General features: G+C 41.9%; 1 protein-coding gene across 1 annotated transcript; it reads right to left on the bottom strand.

Moving 5' to 3' along the window:
• Positions 1 to 1,140: 1,140 nt before the first annotated feature.
• On the bottom strand, positions 1,141 to 21,227 carry SBSPON (somatomedin B and thrombospondin type 1 domain containing). Its single transcript, XM_054020785.1, has 5 exons — positions 20,380 to 21,227; positions 8,301 to 8,495; positions 3,985 to 4,075; positions 2,562 to 2,738; positions 1,141 to 1,566 (listed from the first exon to the last, which is right to left on the bottom strand). Exons 1-5 carry the CDS (start codon positions 20,609 to 20,611, stop codon positions 1,449 to 1,451), a joined length of 813 nt encoding a protein of 270 aa, XP_053876760.1. The 5' UTR covers positions 20,612 to 21,227; the 3' UTR covers positions 1,141 to 1,448.
• Between the last annotated feature and the right edge of the window lie 5,793 nt (positions 21,228 to 27,020).

Here is a 27,020-nt window from a genome sequence, read left to right as displayed (position 1 = left end):
TACATTTTTAACAATGAGTGTAATTAACCAATGGAACAATTTACCAAGGATGATGGCAGATTCTCCACTATTGACAATTCTTAAATCAAGATTGAGTACTTTTCTAAAAGACATTATCCAGGAATTAATTTGGGGAAATTCTGTGGCCAGTGTTATACAGGTCAGACTAGATGATCAGAATAGTCCCCTTGGGCCTTGGAGTCCATGAATCTAAAACTACAGAAAGTCTGTCTCATTAGGTGTCCATGATTTCAGGAATGGACAAATCTAAAGTGTTGTGCTGCAATAGGAAACTTGTCTTCCATAATGTTATACTAGTCAAGTAGTCAAGACAGATGCTATGTTGAAAGTAAGTAATAATGATACCTACAATTCATTCTTGTTCAGTGCTATTACAGTGCGAATTTCAAGTGTCAATTCATCAGTGGGAAGAGAGCTAGACCAATACTCGGTGCTTTCGAAAATCCTACCCAAGACTTTTAGCCAGTGAACAGTGGTTCAAGTACAGTTAGTCCCTTATTTCACTGCTGTAACCCAGATACAATTTTAAAGTAAATGAGCATTTTTACTTTGAGATGGGTCAATCACCTGTTACATCACTGCAGCAGGGACAATAGGACAATGAAGTCTAAATTTACATTACTCTCCATTAAAGAATACTTCTTTTCAAGGCTAACCTTAAGAATTATCTGCAATTTGGTACATGAGTGCTTTGTTTAGCATCATCTGCCAAAAAATCCCTTTGGTGGTAAGAGATATTAAGTCCTTGAGGTTTTCCATGCAAAACAGGAAGTAAACTAATTGAATAGCTTTAATTTTTAATATGAAGGTGGTTGTCTCCATTGGACCAGGGGAATACATACAGTGCTAATCCACCTTCTTTAAATGTTTATGTTCAATAACATGTATAGCTGCCTAGACTTGTCTGAGATGGGGCACAGGATTTGAACTGAGATGCAGTACTAGTTCCTCAGTTTGTCCACTCTAAGCACTTCTAGGGGATTAAGGGTGAGGGTAACTTTTCCCACATTTGAACAGAGCACATTAGCCTGCCTACTGTGGAGCAGGGTCTGTACCTCTGATAGTGAAGGGTGCCTTGTAAGAGATGAAGAGGTAAGAACTGAAACTACTCACGTTGGAGGCATTTAATTTTAATTTAATTAATTTTAAATTAATTCAAGATTAATTTCAATCTTTTTAATTACAAAAAAGAGAAAAAAGGTAGCTTAAAGTGTATTCAGCAGTAAGAAGATCCATCTTAATATCTGGGTACAGGGCAAACATACACTCAACCAGAATGGCTCCTAAAGTCTTGTCTTGTCTTTAAAAGTTCGATTAAGGTTCAGCAAGCAAGCACAGCAGAAAAGTAGAGTTCTTGTGGCTTCACAAAGTGATAAAATTGATTTAAAGATGTTAATGGATGTTCTTCAAAGTTCTCTTTCCAACTTTTATGTAAAAATAAAACTATGCACAACAGGACATGAACATTGTTCCACTTGCCGAACTTTCTTCCATGTTCCTTGGCACCGAGGATTACCAACAGCTTGCCAACGGAGAACTTTATTTCTGAAATGTGACAGTAAATTATTTTTTTTCTTTAAAAATAATTGAATGTGGGTTTTCAAATACTTTGAACTATAAGTTTTACTTTTACTACAGTGCTAGATTGGATGCTTTTAGTAAATAAAACTGACAGGTCAGACTTGATTAGCCTTTGAAACAAAACATTTCTAGATAAATGAATTTTATTCCTTATACTGTAAACTCTCGGGAGCAGGGCCTTTCTCTGTACAGTGCCCAGTGCAATGGGGCTTTATTCTCATTAGAGTGTTTGGGCACTACCATAATATACATGTTAATATATACTAAGGATTTTAGTTTGAATTATTAGAATACAAAATTGGATTAAAATCTGTTCCAAATAGTTGATGATGATTTTTAATCCCTGTTCGATTAACTACATTGGGTGTATGGAGTTCGAGAGAGTAATGTGCCAACCTGTAACTGCTAGAGCTTGGGATCAAATTCAGATTACAGCACTGCCCCTTTAAAAAGTGTGGCGCGCTTGCAGTATCATCTGCACTATTCCACCTTTTTTATAGTACAACCGCAAGCTTTAAAACCACTACACTTGGCTGTAGGACATTGGAGATATTCATCTAAAAATAAAATGAGATGTTTAAAGTTCTAATCTGCACTTGCTAAATCACTAAATAGCTTGGCCATGGTCTCAGCAGCTACTGTAAATAAAGCATCAAGTTCTATCGGAAAGCCTAATGTAATGAATTTAGGCCTGGGAGAAGGGTTCCTTCTAGGCCAGGGCAGAATGGAGAAGTCATCTCAGCTACAGCAGCTGGTCAATGTGAGCTATTTCAGTTCAGCTTTTACATTGATCTTCCACCATTTCACTTCTCATTAGCCACTGCCTCAACCCTGAGCATTCTTACATTCTCTCCTGCGATCCAGCTGAATAGAAGGTAAGTGAAATCTGAGCTCGGTGTTTTATATTAAAAGTACTAAACAAAAAGCATTTAGACTCCTAAAATTGAAATATAGCTTACCCATCCGCACCCAGGCCATCTCCAGAACAACGATGGTTGCCAGTATTCATAGCTGGAGGCTGGCAAGCTACACACACCGTATACCCCTCTCGTAGATACTGCATCCAGCGGGCGTATGGCCGATTCTCCACAGTGCAATGGCGAGAGAGTGATTCAGTTTTAAATTCCACACAATATCTGCAGGGAGGTGGGGAAAAAAATAGTACCACTTTAACTGGCTTTAGTACTGATGAGCATAACTTTGTCAGACATTAGCATGTGAATCACTTTTATGCCATATCCATGCATCATACAAAAAGTATTAGCCATTGTTCAGCAAATGACTCATAAGCATCTCTTTCTTAAGCTCTGTATCACTAAGTTACACACCCTTTCAGCCACGACCAAACTATGGATCTTGGTTCTGACATTGATGCACAGCCCAAGCATGACATAATGTACAAAGTTTCTTAAATTAGGATGAATCACTTTAGTAGGATGCAGTCTCCCAATCACTCTTCTTTTTAATCTAACGGTGAAAGATAAAACTCAGCGTATGACTCATTGTTTTCAGAATGCCTATTGGTTTCATTGGCCCAGGGTAAACAGAGTAGGCTAGAGCATTAGAGACAGTGATGGAGCTGAGTGGATCAGATCTGTGAGCTACATCTTTGTACAGTTTCTGCCACCCAGCCCATGTAGAGCAGTCCTTGGGACTGGAACATTCAGCCAATTTTGTTTATGCAGCAATCTATGTATAACTTCTCAGGCTACTCATACATAGTTACAAATGTACTTGACTTTGTTAGCTTTATTTATTAATTTTTAAAAAAGCAGTCACTCTACAAAATTTTCCATGACCTCAATAAATGTCTAATTCAGGATACTTAGCAAATAAAATAATGACCTGGACTGACACAGAAAATAAAATGCAGTACAGGAGGAGAAAAATTAGATATGTGGTTATTTAGGGCTGTGTGCTGCCCTTAAATTATTCCATATCAAATTAAATTTCTCTGTGTAGATACAGGGCCAGTGCAACCATTTAGGGCACTAGGATTTGGGGGGCATCATTTTCTTTGGCAGCGACCGCGGTGGCCGGATCTTTGGCCGCCCCGGTCACCGCCGGCATTTAGGCGGAGGGAGCTGGGGCAGTGAAGTGTGGGGAGGGCTGCCTGCGGCAAGGGGGGGGCAGCACACAGGGGAACAGCCACGGGGAGAGAAGTGAAGCAGCCCCGGCGTGCTCGGGGAGGAGGCAGGGCAGGGGTGAGCTGGGGCGGGGAGGGAGGCTGCCGCAGGGGGGGCGCCTCAGGGTGGGGGCTCGGGGACGGGGGGGTGCAAGGTAGAAGTTTCGCCTAGAGCGCAAAACATCCTTACACCGGCCCTGTGTAGATAAATACTGTCTAGTTAACAAGATGACCCAAATGTACATGTGAGAGATTACCCAGCTTCCTCTGCATCTGAAGACCACAGTGGCGACACAGCTCGTCTTTTTCTTTCCTTACTGTATTCAGAGGTAGTTATGAAAGCAGGAACTGAGAGGGGAAAATAGTTAGATTAAGAACACAACCTTTGTGACATAAGGTAGACATCTAATCTATATTTTACTTATAGCATCAATTATGTTGTCTTTATTAGAGAAATGATGGCTCATTAAAGATGTCAGAGATGGAAGTCAGTGGTTTATTGAAAACAGTTTCAGCCTGAGCAAACTTCTCTACTCAACCCTGCCAATGTCCCTCCATTCCAGATTGATGAATGACTGCAGTCTAATCTCTGAGATAGGATGGGAAATGTTTGGGTTAGATTGCGAACTCCATTTTGTAACCTCCATTTTCAATTAACCTCCATTTTGTTTTATGTGCTAACTGCCTAAAAAAAAGGAGGGGCAGATCTATGCTACAGAATTCCTTTGATATAACTACGTCCCTGAGGGATGTGAATAATCCACACCCCTGAGCGACACAGTTATACTAACCGAAGCACAGGTGTAGACAGCGCTATGCCAGCAGGAGAGCTTTTCCCACTGACATAGCTACCACATTTCAGGGAGGTGGATGAACTACACCAACGGGAGAGCGCTCTCCTGTCGGTATATAGCATCTACATTAAAGCACTACAGTGGCACAGCTGCCCCAGTGCAGCATTTTAGACCTACAAAAGTTAACTATTCCAGTCAGCTACATGCCCAGGAAAAATGCTTGACACATCATTGAAAGACAATCTCTGAGAAGCCATCAAGACAACAATCTAGGGCCATTGACTGTCAACTTCTGGCCCATCCACATGGTATGGAACAACAAATTTGCAACACAGGAACTTGGAGAGGGGAAGGGATAAGGCTGCCAGTGGCCATATGGCCAAAAGAAGAGAGTCAGGGCTTGTCTACATTTGAAACGCTACTGCAGCACTTCAGTGTGGACACTCACTACAGCAATAGGTGGGGTTCTCCTGTTGACTTTTGACTCAGAAAGGGTGAGATCTCAGGACTTTTTTTCTGGATGGTTCTCTACTTGCTAGTGCCTTTTAAAAGTACAGTGACTGTGGCTAAAAAAATTCCTGGCTAAACCTGTGTTCCTTGCTTTCACACTAGAAGTCAAAATGCTCCCAGCTAGGTAGAACTCTGAGGGAGTGTATGTGAGCAACTGAGGACTTTGGAGTTTCAGAGTCTAGCATACTTCCCAACATTCCCAGTGGCTAAAGGAGGACAAGTCCTGCCCCTGGGGAGTGGGAAGCTTGGGGGGTTGGATTCTGCCCCTGAGGAATGGGAAGCCCTAGTGGGGAGTTGCAGAGCAAACCCATCCTGCACTCACCCCACAGCAGCAGTTCCGGTCGTGTGGGTCTGGCTGGGTTGACTCCCACTCCAGGCAGTGCAACCTGGTCCCTAGCACAGGGAGTTGCGGTGCTGTTCACATTTGGTCTGTCCCCTGGATGAGGGGGCAACTGGGACAAATTGGGGTGAGTGGCACTACTGGACTAGGGTGACTGGAGTGTAAAGTCCCACATTCCAAGGAAGGGCTCAGACAAGAGGTCAGTCTGCGAGTGCATCCTAGAGATGCAGAACAGTGATTAGATTACCCAGACCCAGGGAGCTTGAGCATGTGTGATCCAGCAGCTAGGTCCACTTACAACAAACTGCTGATCATCCAGAAGGGGCACTGGGCCAAGATGTAACGGTCTCCATGCCCATTCAGTCCTAGCAAATGAACTGCCAATTGTGACAATTGCAACTGGATATTTTTTTCTTTTTTTGGTGGTGTTATGGGCACCTATTAAGTAAGAACTGGATTGACACAAATTCATTTCATATAAGCCACTAAATTGGCATCTGATACCATGCAAACCACACATCCTCAGTTTTATTTGCACAGCCACATGTGCAAGTCAATTAATCACATGCCTGAGTACCCAATTTGTTGCAAGAACACATACGCATTCATTTTGTTGGTGCACACACTGGCAAAAACTTTGAAAAATCGCTTCTAACTTTCTACAAAGACAAAGAAACATAGCAGCTTAACTTCCTTTGTATTTCCAGTTCTGCCTCAAAGGCTTTCATTCGTTTCTGACTCTACTCTGTTCCCATTGCCACTAGTATGGTTGAATGGGTAAATCCTTGTTTTCATCTGTTCACAAGGCAGGAGTAGTCAGTCCAGATGCAGGACTTCTGTATCCTGTTCTTCCCCAGCCCTATATGCAGGTCTGTTGTTTTCCTGCCTTACTGCAAGCAGCTGCAGTTTGTGTGTCTAAAATGCCACTTTCTTCCATGCCTAAAAGAGGTTCCAGAATGCCACAGAACAGGAGCACAAAGGAAATGTCCTTCCAGAAAGAGCCAGGCGAGAAGTGCTTAAAATGTTATTCTTGTGTCCCTGCCCCTGCAACCTTTTGGCAGCAGGCTTTTTCTGCACTCTCTCTCTGTACACAGACACACCCCTTGTATGTAAGTGCAATGGCCAGGCCTGAGCCATAGGGAGCATGATTCTGTAGAAAACCCACAGTCCAGCAGCCCCCTGTGGATTATAGACACCAGCAGGACAGATCCAAGGGACTTTTAGGAGGAATAGGGCTCAGAAAGGACTTCTGGGAGGTAGGGGATGCTGTCTCTTTAGGACTACCCTAACCCCTCTATTTTCATGAGAATTCTTTCATCTTGGAACCATAGCTAAGATAAACTGGGCCTCTGTTGCCTCCCTTGCAAAGGATCCTTTTACCTCACAGCTAAGAAAATTTTCCTTCTTTAGTAAGGGAGCTCCTGGCTGTACCATGACCTATTGATCCAAGAGGCAAGAAAAGCCTTGTCCTTCATTTTCCCTTCTTGAAGAACCTCCCAAAGGTGGTGAGCTAGATTTGGATCTGGATCACCACACTGTCTCTCTCATTGTAAAAATAACCTCAGAAGGTCATTTGCGAGGAAGAGGGTTGCGTGGTCACCCACATAACAAAAATGTCATGGTCTCCAATGGAGCAGTGATACTCTATTTTCTTCCCAAGGCAGCTTCTCTGGGGTGATTCTTCTTACCTCCCTTTCTGTTGGGAAGATGATGGAAATAAAGTTAGCGCTCTTGATTCAACACCTATCCCAGGAACTTACTCAGGCTCTGCAGGTTGAACACTGACTTCCATAAACTGTGGTTGTCCCACCTGAAGGTGGATTTATTGGTGGCTTTCCATTCTAAGCCCATGGACCTACTTCTGGAGGCTAACATCCTTTTGTGATCCCATGTACAGGTTAGTAGAAGGGACTGTTATTTAACAATTTATATGCAGGTGGCACTCAGACTGCTATTATAATCTATGCCTCGTACGCCTCTAGAGTGGCCATCCCAATGGCTCATGCAGATCTGAGGGGGCAAAGCTGTTTGCTTCAAGCTGCCCTTTATGGTATGTAGGAACCTCTTGAAATAGCTCATCTCAGTTGAATCCCCTCAACAACATGTATCAAGCTTCCATCTTCCTTTGGAGCCAACTTCTTGGGTGCTTCTGCACTGGCTCAGAGAGCTCTCTGGATCTGTCTCTGGGATGGGGATATTTCCTCCAAGCTTTGTTTCCTCACTCTTCCCTTTCAGGATCCCAGGCTGGTTGGAGATATGTTGGATATGGTCTTGGAGCATCCAAATAAGGAGTGCCAGTTTTGTGTGTCTGACACATTAGTGCAAATGCTTAAAGGAATACATTGTAAGATGGGTTTAAAAACTATTGAGTGGCCTAAGTCAAGAAAGTGAAGGGGAATATGTAGTTATAGTTCTTTGTACAATAAACTCCTTGTAAACACTTCCAACAATAATATATCCTCTGTAATTTAGGTGAAGTGCATTCACCTTATACACATTGTTTCCTTTTTATTGGGGCTGATTCTGCAAGATGTTAGGAGCCTCCTGTGAGATGTGGAGCATTTTACCTGTCACTGAAAATCCAAACCTGGCCCAAAATGTGTAAGTAAATATTGAAGTCAGAAAGAATAAGCAGCTATGAAATTATATGAAAGTAAAAGATAAAGTTTTAAAAGAGATGTCTGATGACCCGAAGAAGAGCTCTGTGAAGCTCCAAAGCTTGTCCACATCCGCCAACAGAAGTTGGTCCAATAAAAGATATTACCACACCCCCCTTGTCTCTCTCAAAGTTTTAAAATGCATTTGTACCATGTAGACTTTAACTGCAACTTCTTGTCATCAATGCCTGGTGGCGGGGGAGGGGGTGAAACTACTATTAAGTGGTGACAAAAGATATCAGGGCAATTCAAATAAATCAGAGAGAGAGTACCGTGTTCATGTCCGCAGTCCTTCCCCTGGTAAGTCAGGTATTCCAGGCAGCCAGACTTCTCTTCAAGTATGGGGCAAGGTTCCCCACCATTTTTAGGTTCCTGTTTCACATAGCGCCTACGCATTCGCAAATTAGGCTTACACTGCTCTGCACAGCCACTCCAGTGACTCCACTCCCCAACGATGCACGGAAGAGCTACAAAGCAATATTTGAATATTACTAGCAGTCAATACCACTATCTTATTACAGTAGCACCCTCTAACAACTCTAGTATTAAAGCCCTCTGGGAATGCTCCTTTACTGAGGGGTTTAAGATGAAACTTTCTCTTTGGGAAGATTATTCCATAGTTGCTCACTTCAGGGTTTCTTTCATGTTTCTCTGAATCATCTGGTTCTGGCCATGCTGGAGACAGGATAATAGACTAGAAGGACCTGTGGTCTGATTTAGTATGGCAATTCCTGTGTTGCTAAATTTGGTTTAAAGGAGAAGAGAAATAAAACATAAAACAGTGGAGTTAGGCGGCATCTGCGCTTCACCTCTTTCCCTCCTTGGAGTTACTGGTTTCCCATTTTTAAAGTCTTTTTTTCAAGATGACCTTGCTGCTGGTAACTTATTCCCAAAGCTGGTAGAAATTTTGCCTCCACTTCTTTGTTTTCCTTTTGTTTATGTTGGGTGGTCCCTGCTTGCTGTGCATGAAACTAGGTCAAATTGCCTTGTAATAACACTTTTTTCCTTCATTCACCTCAGAATATTGTATAAGAATATATATTATTGAGATCCCCTTTTAATCATTTCCCAAAGAACACAGTTCAAATTTCTCTAACCTTTTTGACTGATGTGCCTAGATTCTACTGTTACTCCAGATTTAGATTAATGTAATTCCAATGGCATTACTCTAATATAACTGAGAGCAAGATGTGAGTGGAATTTATTTTAATTTCTGTACACTTTGGTTACCCTTTCTCTGCCTTCATGTCCTTTTCCTTTTTGCAATTAGGTGACAATTCACAAGGTGATGCACAAAATTACAAATTTGGCCCCACGAGTTCCCTTAGATAACACTAGAATATTTTACACTACCTTAAATTTGTCAACGTTTCCCATTATTATTAAGCACCGTGCTGGAGCCAATACTGCCCCTAGAAATTGCTCCTCTGTATTTCAAAGGCCACATACCCCTAGCAATAAACACTCTTTGACGTCATGCTGCCACTTGTTCTTGCTTTGTATCTTTGGATTTTGAGGGGGAAAGTGTTCTGCTGTGTCAGTCACAGTTAGAGTGATAGAGGGAGGAGGAGCTCCAAGTAAGCACTATTCTTTAGTTGGGGAAAAGATGCATGGAAGCAGACACAGGCCTGGCCTACACTTAAAATTTAAGTTGACATAGCTACGGTGCTCGGTAGTGAGAAAAATTCACACCCCTGAATGCTATAGCTATACTGATCTAAGCCCTAGTATAGACACAGCTAGGTCAATGGAAGAATGCTTCAGTCGCCCTAGTTGCCATCACTCAAGGGGATGGTGTTCTGACATTGATGGGAAAAAACCTTCTGTCAGTGTAGGCTGTGCCTACACTACAGGGTTATGCCAGCATAGATATGGCACCCTAGCCATGCCACTATAGTCCCCATAGGGTAGATGTGGCCACAGACTACTGTATTCCTAGTCTATTACTCCCAAGAATCATCACTTTTGAACACAGACTGAATGGCAAAAGCAACAAAGTGAAGCAGCTTAAGGCGAGAGGTTTGAAAATAACAATACAGGTAAACCAAAGTTCTATGAATTCCAATGTTAAGAATTTCTGTTTAATCTAAAATGCCTCTGTGTCCCCCCCAGACTGTAAACAGGCTATTGTATTTTGACATGATATTGCAAATCTCAATTTTACAAGCTTTGGGTGCCATCTAAGACTGTTAAATATCAGACTTGACCAATAATACTCATTAGTACACTGTACTTCCATATTATCTTCCATCCACAGAGCTCAAAGCTCCACAAACTTTATTAATGAACAAGGCAGTGAATGCATAAATGCTCCCCAAGTACCTGTTAAGTGATACTATCTTGGGTATGATTGCAATACTTGATCCCATTTTTTTAGATACAATTGTATAAACATACTGCTTAATTTCTTTATCACTTTCACATAATATCTCTTATGCATCCTTTTTTGCATGGAAATTTTGTTCTTACTGAAAGGCTCCTACAATACAGATATTCTACAAGAGCTTTGTTTTGATTGATTGTTTGGTTTGTTAGGCCATTTTATTTGTCTTAGATAAAGGTGTACTAAGGATTGTCTGAAGAAGTTCTGATTTGATCTGGTTCTGTTAATATAAATATGAAGGCTTGATGTCACTAAATTTACTGGAGACAAAATACTTATCACTTATATAATGCTTGTCATCTTAGATTCCAAAGTCCTTTGTCATTATTCCATTTTACAGATGGAAAAATGGAGGCACAGAGGATTAAAGTGGAATACCATCCAATAAACAACACATATGCCACATTTTAACAGAGAGTTTATAAATCCTGTTCTGTTTATATGTCCTTCCTCAAATCAGACTAATATAGTCTTTATTTTTCCAACGTTCTAGTGGAGTTCATTTTTCACCAGGTAAAATGAGTTTATGGCATAATGGCATACAAATATTGTGTGAGGAGAAATACCAGAACACATGGTCAGCTCATTGGCGATTTCAATCAAAGAAAAAAGGAAAACACTGTTCAACTATATAAAACTTTTGTTTTGTATTATACAGAATTCTTGTGACACCTGGAATGTTTAGCCCAAGTATGGCCTTGCATACTTTTTATGCAGCCGTATAGATGTATTGGATGGATCAGGCAGCCCTCTGAATCAATGCAAGCTGTAAAGACTGGACCATAAGACCTCGTGTTGATTACTTGAGAAAAAGCCTTTCAGGGTGAAAGTGCTTGTGATATAGAAGATAGAATTTAGGTGATACACTAACCAGCTTTTAAATTTTTAAAGGTACTCAATGATAGTGCCTGCAGAAATTCTCAGTAATGGATCTGTTATATCTGATTCTTCCAAGCTATCTATTTCTTTATCTGCAATGCTTCCTTCTCTGGATACATCCACTAAGGATTACATCTTCCTTGCATCTCTCCTCCATATTAATCATTATAAGCTTCTTTCTGCTCTATATTTTCCCTTTCCCTTGGATTTCCCATTCAAATTTTGACAAAACGGCAGCTCTGTCTCGTTTTACCTCTAAACGCATGGACAACAGATCACAAAAGATGTCCCTGGTGGATACGGATACTCTGCAAGCTGCCTGGAAGAAAAGTTTTAGCAGCTTGTTTCCCAGATTCCAGAAGCAGGTAATGGATACATTATCCCAGGGTAAGAAACTGCCTAATGAAAAGATCTTTGCTTTGTTTGCAATTTAACAGTCACCTTACATTAGACAAATCCATACCAGCGTGACACACTGGCATGAGAGTTCAGCTTTCCATAGCGTCATCTCACCGAGACACTGAGAGTTACAGATTTTGAAAACTGTGCCTATATGGCCTGCTGCATATTTATTTGTTAAATTGTCATAAAGGATTGTATAGGTCTTTAAATTCTGTTTGTGAGATGATTATATACATTACCAGAGATGGCCCAGGGATAATGGGCTTTTAACTGATGCAAATATTTTCTGTGACTGAGTGGAGAAATGCAGGCATCAACTCTCTGCTCTCTAATAACTTACACAGTGACACTTGTTTATATGATCAGGACAAATCTTGCTCCTCTTACTCACAGGGGTGGTCCCATAGGGCCAAATTTACCCCTGATGCAAGTCCATTGACTTCAGTGAACTTGCATCCCTGATGAGTTTAGTCCAGTACCTTATTTCCGCTCATCTCCATCCATTTTGTCCAAAGTGGTGTGGCAAAATTATGTTACTCTCCTGCCATTTTGCCCATGTCATTCCTCTTTAGATGTCTTCACTGGTCTCCTCTCTTCTTCCATCTCAAATTCAAGTTTCTTGTTCTCACTAGAGGTGCTAAGAACATAAGAATGGCCATACTGGGTCAGACCAAAGGTCCATCCAGCCCAGTATCCTGTCTGCCGACAGTGGCCAATGCCAGGTGCCCCAGAGGGAGTGTACCTAACAGGTAGTGATCAAGTGATCTCTCTCCTGCCATCCATCTCCACCCTCTGACAAACAGAGGCTAGGGACACCATTCCTTACCCATCCTGGCTAATAGCCATTAATGGATTTAACCTCCATGAATTTATCTAGTTCTCTTTTAAACCCTGTTATAGTCCTAGCCTTCACAACCTCCTCAGGCAAGGAGTTCCACAGGTTGACTGTGTGCTGTGTGAAGAAGAACTTCCTTTTATTTGTTTTAAACCTGCTGCCCATTAATTTCATTTGGTGACCTCTAGTTCTTATATTATGGGAACAAGTAAATAACTTTTCCTTATTCACTTTCTCCACACCACTCACAATTTTATATACCTCTATCATATCCCCCCTTAGTCGCCTCTTTTCCAAGCTGAAAAGTCCTAACCGCTTTAATCTCTCCTCATATGAGACCCATTCCAAACCCCTAATCATTTTAGTTGCCCTTCTCTGAACCTTTCCTAATGCCAGTATATCTTTTTTGAGATGAGGAGACCACATCTGTACGCAGTATTCGAGATGTGGGCGTACCATGGATTTATATAAGGGCAATAAGATATTCTCCATCTTGTTCTCATCCCTTTTTAATGATTCCTAACATCCTGTTTGCTTTTTTGACTGCTGCTGCACAGTGCGTGGACGTCTTCAGAGAACTATCCATAATGACTCCAAGATCTCTTTCCTTGATCAGTTGAAGCTAAATAAGCCCCCATCATATTGTATGTATAGTTGGGGTTATTTTTTCCAATGTGCATTACTTTACATTTATCCACATTAAATTTCATTTGCCATTTTGTTGCCCAATCACTTAGTTTTGTGAGATCTTTTTGAAGTTCTTCACTGTCTGCTATAGTCTGAACTAGTGTGACCAGACAGCAAGTGAGAAAAATCAGGATGGGGGTGTGGGGTAATAGGAGCCTATATAAGAAAAAGACCCAAAAATCGGGACGTCTGGTCACCCTAGTCTTAACTATCTTGAGCAGTTTAGTATCGTCTTCAAACTTTGCCACCTCACCGTTTACCCCTTTCTCCAGATCATTTATGAATAAGTTGAATAGGATTCAACGTTTCCTCTGCTTTTTTTTTTTCCTTCTCCCCTCTCAAGAAGAAAGATAGTCTTGTGGTTAATCACTGAATTAGGCCTCAGGAAAATGGTTCAATTCCTTCCTCAGGTATAGATGTCTTGTGTGACCCTGGGTAAGTCACCTCATGTTCCTCAGCTGTAAAAATGAGGATGATGCTAATTCCCTCATTCACAGGGGTTTTCTTTACACCTCTCATCTAGTGCCTCCTTCCATGCTGCACCTTAGCACTTAGAATGATCCCTTCTGTTTGTGAGCCAGGTGACATTCAGGGCTCCTTTAAATCCCTCCTTCAAATACACACCTATCTCCACATAACATCACACCTCCAAGTTCTTGCCATTCCCTGTCAGAGGCGACACATGGGGGGACATGCGGGGTCAAGTGCCCCTCTAGATTGGTCTGCCCGGGGGAGGGAGCAGGGCCAGTTGCTTCTCATGCCCACCACTCTGGGTCGCTGCTCCAGGCTCAGCTACTGGAGACAGGGGCCCAGAGAGCCATAGCTGGAGTCCCCTCTCCCCCCAGGCACGTTTCTGGCTCACTCCATCCTGTCTCCAGCAGCCAGGCCCAGTTGGGGAGCGGGCAGCCACCGCCAGGCTCTCTCAGGCAGCTGCTGTACTGCACAGAGCAGCAACCCGAAGCGCCAGCTTCAGCCATGTGAGAAATGGCTCCGTCCCGCTCCCCGCCTGGGCCCGCCAGCCAGGGAGAATGTGCGGGGGGCAAGTGGGAGAAGAACAGAGCCCTTCCTCTACCCCAGGTAACATGGGGCGGGAAGAGCACGGCCAATCTAGGCTGGGCGCAAGGTGGGGAGGTCGCTGGGCAGAGGAGACACGTGGGATGGTCATATGTCATCCCCTTTAGATCGGGAGGCACAAGTCATCTATGCCTGATATACAATCTGGCCTATCTTTCTGGACCATATTGTCAGCTCCTTGGGACAGGAACCAAGTCATCATCTTGTAAGCTCTTTGTGCAAGGAGGCATCTTTTTGTTCTGTTGATACAGATCTGTGTTTGTACAGCACCTAGCACAATGGAGTCCTGATCCATGACTGTGCTGCTAGGCACTACTGCAATACAAATATAATAATGTTATTATTGCTGAATGCTTATATAGTGCAGTTTGCACACTGCTGTTACTCCAAAAATAATAGCAAATAGCTCAAAATGTCATGTCCTGTGTAGTAGGTGTTTAACACAATCGTAATGGCTTAAACTTTAGGCATCAATAATTTTTTTCCCTAGGCAAATGAATGCAGTACAAAAAGCCTATAAGGCATACATGACAAACAGAGAGTTAGTCCATGGGGTCATGAACAGGCCACGGGGGTAAGATTCTCTACACCTGTACATGAAAGGGGAATGGAATGTACTAAGTACAAAAGAATATCTGTTTGTTAGAATCATTATTGCCCTTACAATATTTTCTGTATTTAGGATACGAGATACTGTAATTTTTTCTCACACAGCCTGATCCAAAGCCCATGGAAGTCAATGGAAAGATTCCCATTGATTTCCATGGGCTTAGGATCAGATCCATCTTCAGTATTAATTTGGTTTCGCTGGGATTTTTTGTAATGCAATTAGTATACATTTCACATCTCAGCACCAAGTCCTATGGGAACTGCATGCATACATCTGAGGGAATAGTTTGACCCTTTGATTAAAAATTGAAATATTTATACTATGGTGCTAGTTTTCCTTTTTTCTAATCATTCTGTAGTGACGGTTGCATATCCATTAACATCTCAGTTTCCTTACAACCTACATCTAGACTTCACTCATAGCCAATTTTTTAAAATGTTCTTTTACATGTTGGTATTATGATAGCAACTACTGGTCCCATCTGAGATCAGGGCCCTCTTGTGCTAAGTACAAACACATAGCAAGAAACAGTCTCTGCCCCAACAATCTTACAGTCCAAATAAAAAGGGGGACAAAAGGTTGGCAGGGAAACAGAGGCACAGAGAAGTGAAGTGCCTTGCCCAAGATCACCTTGGGCCATTGGTGCAGCTGGAATTAGAACCCAGGTCTTCTAACTCCACTAGGGTCTTGTGACCTATCCACTAGATCATGTTTCCTCCCAAAATATCATCAAATATCAACATCAAGTTTTCTGGTGCTGTTATTTTCTCAATAAAATAGTATTCAGTGTTGTGTAACTGAAATACCAGCTCAGTAATTATTATAAAACATAATGGTGAGCATATTATCATTATAGTTTCTTATTGATATGGAAATCTCTTAAGTTGTGTAAAGTTTTTACTTTGTCTGCATGTCATTTTCAGATATTAATCATATTTTGCTTTGCTTTTTCTAGTCCTTTAGAGGTAGCTTTTCAATATGGTGTTTGAGGAACGAAATATAAATCATGTTACAGTTATTGGGCACTGTGCCTCAGATTCACTTTGAATTATTTTGAAATGTAGCCCTTATTCCAATAGTGGTTAAATTAAGTTTTTTCTCCCATCCCATCTACATTTTCCCTTCAGTGTACACCATATGTTCTGGATCATTATTTTTCCCATGTTTCCTAATTAAATTTTAAGACACGGGGAAGATTTACAGCTTAATTTATATTAATCTTCTTCCAGCACCTCTTTTCAGACAGCACTATATAGTCACAAGTGTCAGACTTTACTCCCACTATAGTCTCCATTGCTGTTTTATGTTGTCATCTTAAAAAGCTCATTAATAACATTTATGAAGTCATTAATGGCTATCAAAATCCCAGACAGTATTTAGTCCTTTCTGTGCTCCTTTGCTGTAGAAAGTTATAAAGCTTATTTAAAAAACATCTATTAGTTATGTTATCATTGCTAATGCAGACAGAGAATCAACATGTTCATTCACAAAAGTATTTCAGGCTCTCAATGATTCTCTAAGTAACAGAAACTGGGGAGAACTGGGGGAAGTGGAGAGTGAAATGTACTCGTCTCTTTATTGTGTCTGTCTGTCTTCCACAAGCCCCAGATGTTGCCTTTTGTGCTTTTCAGTAACCACGTGATTCTCCTAGGGTTCTATTGGCTGCCATCCACGAGAGAAGGGTAGTTTTAACGTGTCGGTGGGGAGGCTACCCCGGAGATGTGCTTTATGAGGGTACCCTGGCCCCACCCCTCCCTCAACCAGCCTTGACTACTTCTGGGTGTCCCTGACAGGGGTCTGGTTGAAGGTGGCTTATGACACTGTGCCCAAATCCTGGTGAACACGCTGCTGCCCAAGTGCACAGCTCTATGTAAAGTGCTGCTTCTCAACCAAACATCCTTTCAGCATTGTAAACACTGTACGGAAATTAGTTTAAAAATCCCTGTACATAGGTTTTGCAGCCCACACCATACCAGAGCATCTCTTTATAGAGTACCAGGCATGCTACCATGTCTAGGCACAATAGACCTTAACATTTGATTTGACAGCTTTAGAATGGCCTTTCTTTCGCTGGTTTCTGGCCCACCTTTAATGTTATTTCTGGGCCAGGGCCGGCTCCAGCTTTTTTGCCGCCCCAAGCAGCGAAGCAAAAAGAAAAAAAACATAAAGCAGATCAGCGGCACTTCGGCGGCAGCTCAAAGAGGAAGAGAGGGACTGAGGGACCCGCCACCAAAGACCCGAACGTGCCGCCCCTTTCCATTGGCCGCCCCAAGCACCTGCTTCCTTCGCTGGTGCCTGGAGCCGGCCCTGTTCCGGGCAGTGCTTTTGTACGTCTTAATATATTTGTTAATTACACAGATTTAAAGATGGTGGGCATTTTAACTATTTCTGTAATTCCCAAAGTACTTTGTCCAATAGAATCAGAAATTTGCAGTGCTGACGGGGATGGAATGACAAAAATGCCATAGCTAAAAACGTAAATGTTGGGTGGGATGACAAAAGTGCTATAGCATGATAGGAATTCCCCCAAATTACCTCTACCCCATTCCTCATCTGAAAGCATTCTAACTTCAGGTTCTTTGCTTTCAACCTTTGCACTTCCATACAAAGGGATACTCATGCTATTTCAATCTATTTTTCTTGATTTTAATGCCATTTCGGGTGGTTTCAAAACTTCTGAACTACTCAGAACCATCTTGCTAATGCTGTTTCTTGTGCATATATCTCAGTGTTTCTAAATGTGTGTGTGCACATGTGCATACATAACTAATAAAATACAGATAAGTTTATTGATTTGCAAAATGTAATGTCTTCCTAGCCCTAGACTGTTGAGGATGAAACAAACTTCCACTGAAATAATATTTGGATTTTTTAAAAGTAAAACACAGTACAATGTTTGTTGGAGTTGCAGAGTATTTCTGAGCATTCTCATTGAAAAGATGAACTCAATTAAATTAGTTTTATAGTTGCACTTTCTGGCCTGGTTGGATGAGTTTGTAGTTATCTGCCCTCTTCAAATGAGAAGACTTGTCGATGCTTCTGCATGCCTGGCTCCTGAGTTAATTGGGAGTTGCAGGCAAACAGCATCTCTCAAGATCAGGCCCTTTTGTTATCCTGCAGCCAATTTTTGTTAACCATCTTCATCTTTCTTCTCTCTCCAGGACTTCACAGACACTTGTACTCCAAGTACATTGTGTTCCTCTGCTAGTTTCCAGCGATGCTTTCAGTAAGCAGGGTCATCCTGTATTACATTCCTAGCAAGTCTCTCTCTCTGAAGCCCTCAAACAGTAGCTCATAATGTCTTCAAACTATTTCCATGGAAGCTTTTCAGAGGTTCTCTTTAACTTTGTGAAGATTAAGCTACATTCTCCCATTTTGGTCTCTTCAGTTCCAGATCTTTTAGCTTAGGGCCAGACTGCCCCTACCCGTGGGAAATCCCTTATGTTAGTCATTCTGGAGGAGGGGATTCCTCCAAATCATTCCATCAAGGAAGTGGGGTCTGGCCCCTGTCCCTCTTCTTAAAATGAACAGGGGCTTCAAGCATAACTGCTGAATCCCCCAAGATCCCTGCCTGGCCTCCCTTTGTCCCAGTTTTCTACTAGTATGGGCTCTACTCTTTCATTAAAAGAGAAAGTTCCGTTGCACGGAGGGGCACCACAAAAAGTGAATGCATGCTTTTTGGTGAGTTTCCTTCTTGTGATGGGGGAGAGGCAGAAGGTGATGGACAATGCATATTCATTTCCCCAATGCTTCATCTACCATCGTGCTGCCCTGTGGGGTTTATGGAAGGGGAGGACATGAATGTGGCAGAACCTCCAACTTCACATCTATGGACACATCAATGTGAAGAGGGTTCCCTTCCTCATATACAGCTAGGAGTTGTAATTGGCCTATAGATAGAAAGTAGCAGTTACTAGATCCTCTTGAGTAACAGACACCTACAAAAAGAAGAACAGGAGTACTTGTGGCACCTTAGAGACTAACAAATTTATTAGAGCATAAGCTTTCGTGGACTACAGCCCACTTCTTCGGATGCATATAGAATGGAACATATATTGAGGAGATATATATACACACATACAGAGAGCATAAACAGGTGGGAGTTGTCTTACCAACTCTGAGAGGCCAATTAATTAAGAGGAAAAAAAAAAAACTTTTGAAGTGATAATCAAGCTAGCCCAGTACAGACAGTTAAGAAGTGTGAGAATACTTACAAGGGGAGATAGACACCTACAAGAGCAACAGTATTTGCAACCAAATTTCCAGTTCCTTTTTTTCATGTGATAGCTGCTTCTTTCCTCTCTGTATATGGTCCGTTACTGCTCTCTACCCATGTTCTCTCCATGAGTTTCAAATAATGCATCACTGCAGTGCAGTCATAGTATGAAAAGTGACTTTACAAAAATGGCACATTCTTATCCAACAAGATTTCTTCCTGAGTCCCAGCAGTTTGAGAGGCAAAAATAGAAGTTTACTACTTTCTGTTTTTACTAGCTCTGCAGAGCCTATACAGCTATGGGAGAGTGAGCTGGATTCTACTCAGATACTAGGTAATGTGAGCTCTATGAGTAACTAAGCTAGACAGCATCACCAGTCAGCCCAACAAAACATCTTGGAGCAAATTTATCTCTGCTGTGACTCCATTAGCTTTGTGGTCCTATATCCTCATTGTAACTCCTTTACAGCAGGAGAAAATTTAGACGATGGCTTAAAAATAAGATCCATAGCATTTTATGGGGTACATAAAAGTGGGCAGGCAAATTCCAGGCACAGCAACTACTGTTGAACCAGAAACGGGATACACATCCAATGCTATGGGGAGGGATAGGTGAAAAGATTCTTCAGTCTCACTTTTCTGCTTAATGCAACTCCTAGCTGCTATGTTCACACGGGGCCAAATCCATCCCTGTCACTTCACAGCTTGAGGGTGAGTGACACCAATGATGAATTTGCCCCACCGTGTTTTGCATTCTAAAGAAAAGTCAGAGCCTCGTTCACATCATCTTATGCCCATTCCCTAATCCAAACAAGCAAAAAAAAAAATTTAAAAAATCAGGTGGAACATCAAGTGCATAAGCCACCAAGATGCAACAAATAATGTTCTTATTATCCTTCCATCATTTTTACACTATCTTTACATCATCATAAACAATAACGCCAATGCAGTACCCCTCCTGGACTAAACTTTGCAAAGGAATGGAAGTTTGTTTCTCTGAGCTGCACCCCTTCACTGTAAGAAATAACTGGTCATCTTGAGTCATTTCCTTGCATTCTTTATTCTGTTGTGACTCACCCCCTGTAAGAACTGGAAGAAAACTGGCTGACTCTACTGCTACTAACTAATGCCTCAGGTAGAAGGAAATGCCACAGGGTGAAGTTATTGTACCGAACAGCAGTGGGAGCATGAACAGCTGATAGCTATCAAACCTCAGCTGCCTGCACTTGCCTGCCCTATGCCGGGGTGGGTGCTGCGTGACCTACCTGGGCACGCCTGCGAGTAATCATAGCAGCAGTCCCCCGTGAGCTTGCAGGCTTCATCACAGAAACAGGTCCCATAGACTCGGTCCATCCTCCAGCCGGTGCTGGCACAGCTTGGGTCCCGGCCAGGGCAGCATCTTCTCTCTTCAGAGCAGCCCGCTTCAGCCCGGTGCCAGAGTCTCCACGGCGCCAGCAGCACCACCCAAAGGACACTGGCCAGGGCCCTTGCGCTCATTGCTTCCCCTTCAGCAGCGACGGGTCCGGAGTGAAGGATTCAGACGTTCCGGCTCCTTCGCCCGGCTGAGCTGCGGGCCCCCGCGATCGCCTCCCCCTAGGCCGCCTGCTGCAGCATCCCGGCTCGGCTCCCCCAGCCCGGCTGGCAGCACTGAGTCATGGTCACCGGGTGCCCTAAAAGCTCCGTCGAGACAAGCACCGGGTCGGGATCCGCCAAGCCCAGTGCGGGCGGGTCAGACGGCGGGCAGGGAGCGCACGTGGGAGCAGGGCAGGGGACGGGGCGCTGGGGACATGCCGGGAGCTAGTCACTGACCCGCAGCTTCCCCACCGCCGCCCCGGCTTGATCTCCGAGGCTCGCGCTGCGCCTCCCTGCAGCCCGTGCGGGCAGAACACCCTGGCCTGCCCTGAGGAATGCGGGGCGGGTGGGGGCTCGCGCTGTGATCCGGGGCTGGCTCCATCCTCCTGGGCACAGCAAGGAATGTGACTGGCTGCCGGCCAGAGAGAGAGACAAGGCTGCTGGCAGCAGCGGCCGCTGCTACTTACTGCTGGGCCTTCTGGCACCACTTCCCTGTTCCTTCTGTCAAGCAGCCGCTTCAGATTGCCTCCAGGCAGGAGCCATGGCAGCCCCCCTGGCCTGGCTGACCTGCTTTCCTCGGGGAACTGCTCCAAATGCTTCTGCAGTGGCCTTGGCAGTGATTAATTTTTGCCAGGGCTGAGCCTCTAGACTTGGCAGCTCATAGTCCCAGCACCTCTGAGTTTGCCAGACAGTTACAAAAATAAAACAATTGCTTGAGGCCCAACACCTGGTTCATTACAAATTAAGCACTGGGCCCTAGCCTGGCTTAAGATTGCAAGCTAGAGAGTGAGTTACATTGGAGGCCAGCTCCTGAAGTCCTTACAGGCAAAGCTCTCTGATTCATTAGAAGCCCTGACTGAGTGGAGAATGAGAAACGCTCTCAGGATTTGGACCCAAAAAGATAGAGGACCTCACACTGCTCCCATAGCCACCGCTGGCAAACTTTTCCTGCACTGGCATGGCAGCCCAGGAAAGTGTTAGTTGGAGCCCTTTGTACCACCATGAGCTTGTGAGGGTTTCTGTTCATAAATGCCATACTTTCAGGAAGGTGTGACTCCGCTGTGAAAAGTTGCTCTCGTCTAAAACATTGTCTCCATGTAGTTATTTGTTTGTTTATGTAGATCTGGCAAGTGGATATTGGCTGTGGAGGAGCCAATAGTTTGTTGTCTTAAGAATATTTCTGAAGTCAGGACACAATTAACAGACTAAGGGGTATTTATTTCTTAATAAATAAATAAAAGTAGGTTGCGGGGGGAGGGAAAGGGACAAAAGAAATTGTAATTGTTGGCATTGTAAACAAGAAGCGGGCAGCATTATCTCCTGAAAATGTAACCAAACTTGTTTGTATGAGCGATTGGCTGAACAAGAAGTAGGACTGAGTGGACTTGCAGGCTCTAACATTTTACATTGTTTTATTTTTGAATGCAGTTTTTTTGGTACCTAATTCTACATTTGCAAGTTCAACTTTCATGATAAAGAGATAATACTTAATATAATATAATATATTAATTTATATTTATATTAACTATAATACTTGTATTAGTATTTTTTAATTCACCCATTTCTTTTGTTTTTTACAGTGCAAATACTTGTAATCAAAAATAAATATAAAGTGAGCACTGTACACTTTGTATTCTGTGTTGTAATTGAAATTAATATATTTGAAAATGTAGAAAACATCCAAAAACATTTAAATAAATGGTAATCTATTATTGTTTAACAGTGCAATTAATTGTGATTAATTTTTTAATTGCTTGAGAGCCTTATTATCTACCATATATGCTCCAAGACTTAAGCGACTTGTACCAGCTGAATGTCAGTCTGAACTTTAAATCTCTCCCAGTCGATTTTCATCTGCTCAGTTAAACCAGTTGAAATGAGAAGTAACCCTTATAAAGTCAATAAAGCTTGACCAGTGTAAAAGTGGTGCAAGTCAATAGAGTGGTGTGAGTTAACGAGTTTACTTCCAATTAAGATTGGGTAGGCAAGAGGAGAATGATGCCCAGCCAGGAGCTGCATTTCCAAAATATCAGGGTGAGATCAGGATTGCCCCCTTCATTGGGTTTTTCCTTTAGTTTAATATTATTCCTATGATTTCACTTGAAAGGCAGAGCATCAGCAAAGCTTTTAATTCCAAGGCGGAATAGCCTGTATAAATGGAACTTTAAAAGTTATCTGCATTAGTTACAGATTTTTGTGCCTAAGGGAGGGTTGAAATAAAATTAAAAAGGTATGATTAAAAAACAGATTCATCTCAATGAAAAAATTTAAGGCTTAATATGGAATTAGATCTATGCCAGTTTGGGGGAAAACAAGACAAGACTGAAAAGCATATAGTTTTATTTTAAATCTTCTATTGGGAGAATTAAGGTAAGTCATTCTTCTAAGCAACCAGAAAAGAAAGTGATGATTAAAGGAATGAGCAAACTCATTCCAAATAGCAGTGGTATCTTGCTGGATAACAATATGCATCCATCTGGTCACTGGAAATAGGAAGTAGTTAACTTTGAGTGCTTCATTTTTGAAATACAAATGTATTCATTATTGCCATTACATAAATAAGTGAATATTATGAGCCAAATTCAGCCCAAATTCCACCAGTGTAAGGGCTAGTGCCAATAAGTTTCTTTCCAATCCCAGGAGTAAGGGAGGAACCAAAGATCATATTGTGACTCTCACAAATAGGCACTGCCCCTCATTCAAGATTTTTGGCAAAGCCACAATCTATCCCTGTGTTAAGTTATTTTTACATTGATACATTTTTTTTTTAATTTTTTACAGTGGTTTAGCCTTTGCTAATCAAAAATCAGTTTCCTGATAACTTACATGTCTGTTAACTAGGCTTAGATTTTTATTGAGAAAGGCAGTAAACATCAATGTCACCGTGCACACACCAACCAATAAAAAAATTGATAATAGTAGAAATGTACAGATTGGCAAAGTAAGAAAAATGCTGCTTCAGAACTTATTAGAATTTAATGTAAGGCTCTTTACTCTGTATATTTTGATATATGATGTTGACAGTTTGTGTTCTAATGGTATAACTTTTTGAATCTCAACATCTGCTGTCATTAAATAACTATTGTCTGTCCCCCCGCCCCATAATTTCCTGTAACTGTGAACATTTACATTGATAAAAATTGGGGGGAGGAGAAGTTTACATAACTGTGAAAATTAAAATTGATAAAAAATGATTAAAGATAAACATCAATATTATCCATCAGAATTCTATAAAAAAGTTGAATTCTGCCAAGCTTACTTTTAACCTAGAATATGTTTTAATTACTACCTTGCAGTAAAGAATAAAATAAACAGAATTAAGTATGTTTTTCAATCAGTTTCTATAAAATGTGAATAGTGCATGTGAGCATCATTCTAATCTTTTTTCCCAGTTTCACACCAATATAATTCTATTGTCTTAAATGGAGTTTTGTTTTTTAATTCTTACTGTTATGAAAGCAGAATAGATCCAACTGTGTTTCAATATTGGACATTTTAAAAAAAACTAACCTAACCCCTCTTTGGGCAATAATTTACTGTTTCTTCTTCAAAATTCACTGTAAGCCATGTATTTCCCAAACTCAGTAATTATCTAGCACTACTATGCACCTTTGTCCCATAACACTTGGAAAAAGGAAATGTCAAGAAAACTCAGAGTGCCATTTGCATCTGGGAGAAGTTCTTAATGTTAAGTCAATAATTTATATTATGCATTGTAAATACCTTGCTCTTATTTTTCAAATTTAAATGATAGCCATAGCAATATTGAGGCTCAACCTAATGATAATTCAGTTTAACTTACAAGTTTATTTTAGATATTGTCTGTCAGTGTGGAGCATTCCACACACACCCACACACGTGAACTCCCTGGAAGACCCTAACTTGCACAAATAGAGGGTGCTCATTTTTGTTTCCTGTTAAAGGGGCTTAATTGATCAAGAAGAGAAGACTTCATATAGTTTGTTTTGTTGTTATTATTATTAAGACTTGTGTTTGTTCAGGCCTATCTATTTAATTTTCAGAGATCACATTCCATAAGAAGGGACATTCTGTTATGACCGGTTGTTGTTGGCCAGATCTAGGAGTCAGAGCCAGAGTCTGCAGTCAGGATATTGGGAGATCAGAAGCAGGAGACAAACTGGAGATCAGAACCATGAGCTGGGAACCAGAATCAGGTCAGGTCATGATACCAGAGAGTCAGAGGTTGGAGCCAAACTGAAGGTTAGGAACCACAAGTCAGATGCCAGGAGACAAGTAGAAGCACTAGAGCCCAGTTGTTCAGACCGTTTCCTGTTCCTGCCCCTGGCTTAAGTAGAATCAGCAGGCCTATCAGCTGCTCTGGGATTCTGCCAATCAGACTTCAGGGGAAGAGCCTCACACTAGGGCTAGGCTTCAGGGCCCCAGGTAAGCAGTAGTCAGCAGGTTGCCAGGTGGAGGGTTGGAGAGTGGCTGCTCCTCCCATGGGTCTGGGTTCAAAACCCATAAGTCATGACATGTTCTTAATTTTTTAACTAAAACAACACAGTAATTTATGTTGATACAAAGTCTACAGAATGTCCCCACTTCCGTATGCAAGGGTATGCTTCCCTTAAACACCATCACCATCAATGCACTGAGTTTGTCTTGGGGGTGGTGGGGGATCTTGCTCCTGTTGTTCTGAAAAAGCAAGCCTCTATCTGACAAGAGTTAATTTCCTGCTAAACTAAATACTCAAAGCACAGTGTTTGCTAGTATAACAGTCAGGCAACCTAAAGAAATAACAGCATTTTGTAGTTCTAAAAAAACACCATAAAGAGGTCATTTTTCTTTACTAATAATCACCCTATAACAATAAATATATATAAGAAGCTTTTCAGTGGTATCCGGGCCTTGTTGTTAAAAGACGAGTACTGTGCTGCTCTGATCAATAGCTTAAACTATGTAGGTAAAATGAAGGCCAACCTTGGATTTTTCTTAAGAAAACATTATAAATAGCTTGTCATGTTTTACAAGGGCTACTGCTGCAGAACAGCCTTGAGCTTGTATCTATTTTAGCTGGTAAGTTCTAGCCAGACGGAATTTCACCATAGAAGCAAAAGTTGCCAGCTACGTCGTAATTCCAGTCACTGGTGTTGGTCAGGGCAGGCAATGATTCATGACATGGACAAAACTCCACTTGATTTTTAGATCTCAGGATGAGCTTGCATTGCTACCAACTAGCACATTTTTATTTTGGCTTATAAAAGGCTCAAGCCTATGGCTGCTAAAGAAATGTGAAGAACCAAAACATTAGCTCTAGTTGTTGCCAAGCACCTGTGCAGAGAAATCTGAGCAAACGTTTATGCCTTCAGTAAACAGAGTAGTGGTGATAATAAATAACACAGGAGAAGCGAGTGTGTCATGGCAGAGACAGATGCTAAAGTGCAGCCATTTTTAAGATTTCCAGTTACTTCTATTGGCAACCAGGAGTACAGTGTGCTCATGAGTTGCTCTGAGAAGAAGCTGAGAGCAGTGGCTACCATAATCGCCAGTCATTGACAGAAAAGTTTCAGAAGTTTCTAAGGATACCTGATCCCTCCCATTCCCAGCCAGCTGCTCAGTGACTCATGATGTGTACTGAGCAAGTGGTCTCAGATATCCATCATTTGCTCTTTTCCTATTCACACTCACTGTTATCCAGCATTATCTTATCTCTTAATATCAGATTGTGGGGAGATTGAGGTATGTTGCATTCTATATGATGACTGTTAGAATGTCACTATTCTAGTGTGGGCCTGATTTATTGCATGAGCCACGATTAGGACGGAGGTAACTACTGGGAAAAGGACGGTAAGCCAGAAGCCAAGAAACCACAAAATGGCTTTGATTGTGTTGAGAGAAGCATAGGGCTTCTCCTTGCTCTTCATTTTCTCCTTTTCACTCCTGCACATGAAGCAGCATTTTATGGTAGGGGGGAAAGGCAGAGAAAGAGTAAACTTCTGACCAGCAAAACACTTAAGTTTGTGAATAACTTAAAGCACATGAATAGTCCCATTGACTAAACTGGAACTACACATGTCTTGCCCAAGATCCCATTGGAAGTCTGTGAGAGAAGTGGGAATAGAATCCAGCTTCTCTTAATCTCTATTGTATGCCTTAGTCACACGATCCTCCTTTCTCCCACAGATCCCGTAGTGCGCATGTTGTTCTGTAGACTCTAGAGCAAATATTAGTCCAGGTAAAGAGCATTCAATCTCACATTTTGTCAGATTCTATGTAATTAGATGAACTGAAGATAGGAGCAACCTATTATCAATTTTATTATTATTTAAAGTTCAGTTGTACTCAGAAAAATGACTGTGAAATTGGTTTGTGG

The sequence above is a fragment of the Malaclemys terrapin genome, chromosome 2 (assembly GCF_027887155.1).
Source record: "Malaclemys terrapin pileata isolate rMalTer1 chromosome 2, rMalTer1.hap1, whole genome shotgun sequence".
NCBI classification, from domain to species: Eukaryota; Metazoa; Chordata; order Testudines; family Emydidae; genus Malaclemys; species Malaclemys terrapin.
This window is presented reverse-complemented; position numbering and strand designations above follow the sequence as displayed.

What these genes read in the sequence shown, in the direction of transcription:
- SBSPON (XM_054020785.1), bottom strand. Translation starts at nt 20,611, where the DNA reads ATGAGCGCAAGGGCCCTGGCCAGTGTCCTTTGGGTGGTGCTGCTGGCG. An exon ending in TCAGATGCAGAGGAAGCTGG is followed by an intron (nt 2,739 to 3,984) that starts GTAATCTCTCAC and finishes ACCTCCCTGCAG; the next exon opens with ATATTGTGTGGAATTTAAAA. An exon ending in GATGGCCTGGGTGCGGATGG is followed by an intron (nt 1,567 to 2,561) that starts GTAAGCTATATT and finishes GTCACATTTCAG; the next exon opens with AAATAAAGTTCTCCGTTGGC.